Source organism: Amaranthus tricolor, chromosome 4 (genome assembly GCF_026212465.1).
Source record: "Amaranthus tricolor cultivar Red isolate AtriRed21 chromosome 4, ASM2621246v1, whole genome shotgun sequence".
In the NCBI taxonomy this organism is placed as follows: Eukaryota; Viridiplantae; Streptophyta; class Magnoliopsida; order Caryophyllales; family Amaranthaceae; genus Amaranthus; species Amaranthus tricolor.
Genome location: NC_080050.1, coordinates 27,808,070 through 27,816,519, shown reverse-complemented (window position 1 = coordinate 27,816,519; position 8,450 = coordinate 27,808,070). Strand labels below are relative to the sequence as shown.

The 8,450-nt window shown below is 26.6% G+C and overlaps 1 protein-coding gene across 1 annotated transcript in view; it reads left to right on the top strand.

The window, feature by feature from the left end:
• Positions 1 to 5,389: 5,389 nt before the first annotated feature.
• LOC130810363 (petal death protein-like) overlaps positions 5,390 to 8,450 on the top strand; it is a 3,366-nt gene continuing 305 nt past the window's right edge. Inside the window, exons 1-5 of the mRNA XM_057676392.1 lie at positions 5,390 to 5,915; positions 7,350 to 7,423; positions 7,525 to 7,607; positions 7,766 to 7,957; positions 8,115 to 8,450. The exon at positions 8,115 to 8,450 is cut by the window's right edge and continues 305 nt beyond it. Of these exons, the coding sequence (XP_057532375.1) occupies positions 5,710 to 5,915; positions 7,350 to 7,423; positions 7,525 to 7,607; positions 7,766 to 7,957; positions 8,115 to 8,450 (891 nt within the window). The 5' untranslated portion in view covers positions 5,390 to 5,709. The remainder of the gene's footprint in view (positions 5,916 to 7,349; positions 7,424 to 7,524; positions 7,608 to 7,765; positions 7,958 to 8,114) is intronic.

Genomic DNA, 8,450 nt, shown 5'->3' with positions numbered 1-8,450 from the left:
ATGAGCTATTCATAAAAGCTAAATAAAAAAACCTTTAAATGAGTGAAATATGTGTGTTAGCAAGACAAAGAGGAATTAATTTGTCAATATGATGTGTTTAGAAAATATAATTCACCATTAATTTTATAAAAGTACAGTAGCAAACTGAAGAAAATATTGCAAAATAAAAATTCTCTGACTTTAGTTTAAAAAAATTTATTTATCTACTTCTAGCAATAAAAAGACAAAGATAAATACCGAAAAAGAAAAAGAAAAAGTTTACTACTTCCTCCGTTTCATAATACTCGCTACATTTTTTATTTTTGGTAATTTCATATTACTTGCTACATTTTTATTTGTAGTAATAAAACAATCATTTAAAGTTCTACCTACCCCTATTTTTATCCTACTCTATACTCTATAATAAAATACTATACTATACTCTATAAAGTAACCTAACAACCTATTTTTTCTTTTTCTTTTTCAATTAACAATAATAAAATACTATACACTATAAAGTAAACAATCAGCTACAGTGTAGGTCAATCACTCTTCTTAATTCCCGTGCCCATGCAAATGTAGTGACTAAAACGGAACGGAGGAAGTACTAGTAAGTGGATAGATGAAGTGTGTGTCTGTGTAAAGGTGTTTATTTAGGTTATCAATTTGATCGATTTTAGATTAGGTGATTCGAGTCGGTTTAAAATCAAGGATTTTATCCCTATTAATTTTACATGATTTTAAATTGATTTAAAAGTTGGATCAAAGTCGAGATCAATTATAAGATAAAATAAATATCAAGTTATGGAATCTGTATAAAAGTGGTACCTCTAGTCTTGGTTATCGAATGGCGTGTTTGAATAAAGAAATAAGATAAGATGGTAGAAGTATCAGAAACCACGTATCAGTTACCCATACTTGTGAGTTTTAATCTAGTCTTGGTTATCGAATGGCGAGTGTGAATATGGAAATAAGATAAGATGAAAGGACTATCACATTCAGTCTTTCACAAAACACTAATTTATCATTCAATATTTCTTTTTTGTATTTACATGCATTTATTCCTTATTATATGAAACTTCTCCATCATGCATTTCATTTCCTTAACTTCTTTTTTTATATAATTATTATTTTCCTTGGTTACAAATTTATTTACCGTTTGTTAAAATTAGAAAAAAATTGAATTATTATTGCTATATTATTTTTATTATTTTTCATTTTCTTATTTACTCGATCCTTCAAAATTATTATTGCTCTTATTAACGAACGTCCTTAGAGTGTTCGTTAGCGTTTGCTTAACATAATAGTATCTTGACTCCTGTGCAAAATACAAATGTATTGATTTTGTTAAAATTTGTGATTTTTTTATGAATAAATTATTTATATTTATTGCCATATTTATTGCATTTATGTGGTAATATCATCATATAATTTAGTTCAATTAATTTGATTTCAATCAAATTTCAAAACCATCACCTAATTAAGGAAAACAAAACAAGCAAAAGAAAAAGAAAATCTAGAGCCACTCAAATAATGGACCAACCAAATTAAGATATATACTTCTCTCTTCAATTATGCAATTATGTATGAATCAATCGATTTTATGACGTGGAAGAGATCATATGAATCACGCAATGTTAAAAGATTCCATTTCACTCCAAATTTCTCTTGTCCTATTAGGAATTTATTTATATATTTTATATGGAAGAAGCAATTATTGATTAATTATGACTATGTTTACATAGTAATTACTTATTTCCTTACTAATTAATATTCTCATTAAAATACGTTATATAAGGAGAAAAAATCATGTATATTTTTATTAATATAATTTAATAAATAAAAACTTATCTATATGAAATCTTGCTAAATTAGTCTAAACATATATATTTTTTATTTATAATTTTTATATTTTTATGAAATATATTTACAGAAGTGAGTTTCGATTACATATTTTGAAATCTATCCAAAAAGCAATTGAAAACATTGGGAATGAAGGAAGGGAGTAGTAATTAAATAGTTTTAGATTAATTTGAAGACAATTATTGAATTAAGGTGGCTTTACTAATGCTGGCTTAGTAATCATTATTATTCAAATATCTTTATAGTTGATTATCAAATGAAAAAGTTTGAAATAATATCTGGAGTTTATAAATGTTCAACTAGAGGTTTCTTGATTAATATTTGAAAATTTATTCATATAAGTTAAAAAATAAAATATTGTGAACAATTTTGTGGAATTGTTAATAATATCTCTATGAGCTAGTATAACTCATAGAATAATCCATAGTATTGGAAAACTCCAAAATAATTCTATGAAGAGTCTTCTTGCTTTGTGATAATCCCAACTATGTTTTACTATAAGAATAATGAGTATTTTTAGAAAATAAATAAATATCAGATTATTATTTGAAGATTATTTATTTAGTAAGAAATACTTTCAGTTAATTAATAGTAGAGATTAATTTAAAGTCAATTATTTTAATTGGGCCCCAGATTTACAGTTGATTTTTTGAATTATGATAGACTAAAGTAAAATGACCCATTAAATCATATATGCACTTTTTATTTTGTGTAAAGTTTCACATGATATTTGCTATTAATTAATAAGAAACAACCTTTTTATTAGTTTTATCATTAACAAATACTTTTATAAGGTTGCGTACATTCCCATCTTTTTAAAGTCCATCCTAGACAGAAGTCACTTAGTGACATTAAGATAATGAAATATTATACTGTGAATAATTGTAATTATTTTGAGTGAATCAGTAATAATTGATTCAATTAATTTAAACTTTTTTTTTTTTTTTCCCAATTTGCCAACCTCATGAGTAGGCGAACAACACTGAAATTGGAAGTAGAAGATCAATTGCTTACAACATAGCTAGGCCCCTTTCCCCCAATCCCTACAAAGTCCCAAACAAGTTGATAATCCAATTGAAGAAAATAAGTGTGATTCTTTGGTTGATACTCATGGCTCTCATCTGGTTTTGAAGAATGTTCCTGGGTCCAAAATTTTTAAATTACTTCTTTAATGCTACTAAAATAGAATAGGAAAATTTTTCGTGGTAATTTTTAATTTTCAACTTATTCATGTGATATACGAATATTTTTTTAATTCACATAGTAATTTCGAGCTTTTAAATTTTCTATGTGATATACAAAATATAAAGTTTTTTGTTAAATTTTGTGCTCATTTCAAATAGATTTTTTATTTAAAAAAATGACCTTTAAAAGTGATCAGGGTGTTTGTTTCTATTAAAAAGTCTTTATGATGGATAATAATAAATAATGTAAATTTAAGAAAAAATATTAGCCTTTTATCTACCAAGTAGAAAAATTAACAGCTTAAGGTTACCACACAAAATAAAAAAATGTTTGTCCACCACGTAGAAAGCTAAAAACTCAAGGTCATCACATGATATTTCTCAACAATATATTTGTTGGACCAAAATAACGTTAATCATTTTATTTTTAAATTTCTATATATTTTTCACTAATTTTTTTTAGCATTGTCAAATAATTTTTACAATTTTAATACTTTAGTATAAATTATTGATAGATAACAGAAAAATCTTTAAAGGATAAACTATTTTCTTCACGTATTGCATTACGCCAAATCTTTCAAAAGTGGCGTGTATCACGTTAGTGAAATAATCTCTTAATTACGATGATTATAACAATAATAATTGACATAAATATTAAGAAATTGTTAGAAGTTATTAAATTGTATAGATATAATTAAAAATTAAAAAAAAGAGAAAAATGTATTAAAAATATTGCAATCTCAACGTGTGACAGTCTCTTAGTAACATAAGGACTAACTAAAGCTAGCTAAATATTATCCATACATTGTGTTTTGTTTTGCGAATAAAGTTATACTTAATTAAGATTATGTAAGCTAATAATTGGAGATTGTATTTAATCTAAAAAATTGGATCCTCAATAATCATATTACATTAATAGCAAATTTATTTCAACCTATTTTTAAAAAAACTACAAACTCAATGTTACTTAAAATAATTTTGTGATCCCTCAAAATTTAAGACTTTACCTAATAATAATAATAAAAGAAAATATCACACATTTTCTTTTTCTCAATGGAGATAGGAAAATATATAATTATTAAAAATCCAATGAAGCATATACAAAAAAATGTTAGATAAATTTTGTACGTATTTTGTAAATTAATCTTCGAACAAACTTGCATTTCAAAAAAATTCGTATTTTCTGAAATTAGTATCAACTTTTCAAAAAAAAAAATCTTTTTAAGTGATAAGTGGTCTGTGAGTTGAAAATTAGTAAAGTTTTTCTTTGTCATGAACACAATATTGTACAAAGAATTTTTTGAATAGCCAACAAGGAATTAATACGTAAATGTAAAAAGCTATTTGAATAATTATATATAAATTTTGATGGACTAAATATAAATCACAAATTCCCACATTTTTTGACACCAAATTTCAATCAATAATTATCAAAAAATTGAGAGGTGTAGATTTTCCAAAAGCAAAGAAAAAGTGATGTATAATGAACAATTAAGTAAAACAAAATGATGAAATAACAGGAAAAGGGATATAAATTTGACCCTAAATGACCTTTAAAGGGCAACTATTATTCTAGATTGTGTTTTATAGCGGGGACAAAAATGTACCCTACGTACTACAGCCCTACAGCCAAGCAATTACTCACGTGGAGGGCCATCTATCATTTCCTTAAAATTGATATTCAAACACTACAAACCACGAAATTTCCCCATTTTTATTAAGAAATTTCCCGTTCACAAAAAATAAAATTTCATTACATTCCATCATCTAAATCTAAATGTTACTTGGAAATTTGCCAAAAATTAAGTCTTATCTCAGTTTAAAGCAAGTGCTGACTTCTTAGGTTAGATTGTTAGAGATTCTATTAATTTTTCTCTTTTTTTAGTCAGACTTTATAATTAAAAAATTTTTCTAGAGTTTGAAGATCAAATGTACTACTTTACTATATTAGTGATAACAATTAACACAAACGTTAATTATTTCGATTGACATTTAACTATGCAACAAACATTATTAACAGCTATACATAACTAAAAAGTGTACATTATTTAACGAATAGTTTTAATATAATTGATGTATTTATTTTTAATATTTATTATGATATTATTCTAAAGCAAAAGCTATATGAGGATGCTTGGCAAATATAACTGTTGCCTTTTTAATTTGATTTTTTGACTAATTTTAAGTGTTGGCTGATTTAGTTAACTTTTAAGCTAGTTAGATAAGCCATTTGTTTAGAAAAATATTTTGTAAATTTACATATTGATTATTGGTTGTTTATTAGAGAAAAAGTAGACTAATAAACCAAAACCAATTAAATCTTTTGTTAAGTACTTTTTTTTTACTTTTAACCAATCAACAAGTCAAAAGACAAAATCCAAATAAAAACTCACTTACAAAACACCTCATAAGTCATAAGTCATCTTTTTGGCTCAATTAAAATAAAAAAACAACAAAATAATAATGAAATAAAATAATTCCCACCTACTTTAATAACTTGTGAGTACAAACTACAAACCATTACTACAAAGTCATTACTAAGTGTAGTTATACTACTATAAATAGAGGGAGAATTAAAGCCATAATCATTCAAGCTTCACCTTTAAAATTCTCTTAAAAGTTCCTTTTCTCCTTCATTCCTTCCTTCCTTCCTCGCTATCTTTCTAAGCTTATAATTAGAAAAATGGGTTCACTTGATGCTAGTAATGTAAGCATTGGGAGGACCACAATGCACCGTCTGATCGCCGAGGAAGGATCAGTGTTGATGCCCGGTATCCAAGACGCTTTCTCCGCCGCCATTTGCGCTAAAACCGGCTTCAAAGCTTGCTTTGTCTCCGGTTTCGGTGTTTCCGCTGCTCTTCTTGGCTTGCCCGACTTTGGCTTGCTCACGTATGTTTTCCGCTCTGATTAGATAGATTATATAACATATTTTACGACTCTAATTATAAATTTAATTATAAATTTAGAGTTCTTGATTGAGTTACTGTAGTTAATTTACTTTCTCTGTTCTGAATTACATGCAACATTAAAAATATCATATTATTTATTTATCACATTTAATTTTTAATTAATTTTTAATCTATGAGTTAAACTATAGTCAAGTGAGATCTTATTTAATTTGTTTTATTGCAAAAATTATTAATATTAAAATTTTATAATTTTTTTATTATTTATAGTTAGAGATATTAAGAATTGAATTAGTGTAATATTTTTCGTATAGTTAATTATAGAACGGAGGAAGTATCGATTTTCTTTGATAAAATTTACTAATTAAATGGTTGATTTGTATAATTGGTCAGTGTAATGTTTTTGGTACACTTAATTTTGAAATGTACGTAGGTATACAAGAATTAATCTCATAGTAGTTGGCAATGTACGTCATGAGATATTTTAGTCTTTCTAAATTATGGTCATTTTGAAAATTATTTGATTAATTGACTTTAAAATACTAAAGTCTAGTAGTTGGTAATAAATGCTATATATATCATATTTAATAAACTTACTTTTATTAAACTAAAATTATGTTTGCAAAATTAAAAATATTTTTTACATTACAGAATTTTAATAAACTTAAAATGAACTTGGTTGTAATATGTAGGACAAGTTTAATAAGGTTTTAATCTATGCTTAAATGGGATACAAGATAAAATATTTATTTCTCGATCAATTTACATAAACAAATCGAAATGGACATGGTGGATGGGAAATGATCGATACCGCCTTTATCCTTTTAAATTTAAATTATTTATTTATTTATTTATTTATATTAAATTTATAAAAACTTTTTAACTTAAATGATTTAAATTCATATTAAAAAGGGAATTATTTGGATCTAAGAATCTGGCTTGAATAATGAAAAATCATGATGGGGATATTCAAAAGCATATGCTAAAAGTCTTCAAGCGCTTTGAGTAATGGCCTTGGTTAAGAGTCGGTGATATAAATCAATCATTGAGCCTCTTTTTATCAACAATGATAGAAATATGCCCCTCCCAACTTTTTTTGTTGACTCAAATATTATATTATTATTTATTTATTCATAGTTTATTGAATTCATTTATTTGCAAACATGTGCTATGAGTATTAGATCTGCAAATCAAATTTTTTTAATTTTTTTTTATTATGTTTGTTAAATTTATCTTATTTTTATATTTCATTGAAATTTTTTATTTTTAATTTTTATGTAGACGTTTAATTTAATTTTTTATGCTATCTATATATTATAGTATTTCTCCATAAAATACACCTTTTTTTGATTTTTCCTTATGGTCACTTGATTGCGATGGTCACCTTTTAATAATTAATTTTTGTGTTGTGAAACAGAACCGCAGAAGTAGTAGACGTTGTCCGTAGAATTACTGCAGCTGCTCCTAGTTTATGTGTTGTTGTTGACGGAGGTAATTAATCAACACAATTAATATATATTCTTAATTAATTACTTTTATAATTCAAAATTTAATTTAATTAAATAAAATAAATTAACTAAGATTTGAAACAGACACCGGAGGTGGTGGTCCTCTCAATGTCCAAAGATTCATTAAGGACTTGATTGCAGCTGGTGCTAAGGGTGTTTTCCTTGAGGTATGTCAATAATATTAATGACTTCGATATTTTGGTGGCCGTAACTCAAAAAACATAATTATAATGATAATTCGTAAAAGTCTTAAACTTTAAGGTTATAATTCACAAATAAAATTTATGAAAATTTGTGGCTTACATGAATTTACTTTTATGTGTAGGACCAAGTATGGCCAAAGAAGTGCGGTCACATGCGCGGAAAGGCAGTTGTTCCTGCAGAAGAGCACGCACTTAAAATCGCTGCAGCAAGAGAAGCCATCGGTGAATCCGATTTCTTCTTGGTTGCAAGGACTGATGCCCGTGCACCCCACGGTCTTCAAGAAGCTATTAGACGTGCTAACCTTTATAGAGAGGTTCGTACATTAAACATACAATCTCTAAGCACACATTGTTGAAAAGCTTTTTGCAATCGCACAACCTGCACATGCATAACCTTTCTTAATCGATTTAAATTATTGTAAAAATTTTCTTTTTCGAAAAGTGATACTAAATTAAAATTTGTCTACGCAGTCTGGAGCTGATGCCACCTTCGTCGAGGCACCAGCCAACATTGATGAGCTAAAGGAAGTTGTAAATGGTACCAAAGGTTTGAGAATTGCAAACATGATTGAAGGTGGAAAGACACCATTACATACACCAGGTGAGTTTAAGGAAATGGGATTCCACTTAATTGCCCATTCCCTATCAACAATCTATGCTACAACCAAGGCTTTGGTAGATATCATGAAGGTATTGAAGGAAAAGGGTACTACTAGGGATGATTTGGACAAGATTGTTACTTTCTCTGAATTTAATGACATGATTAGCTTGGAATCTTGGTATGAACTTGAAAATAAGTTCAAGAAT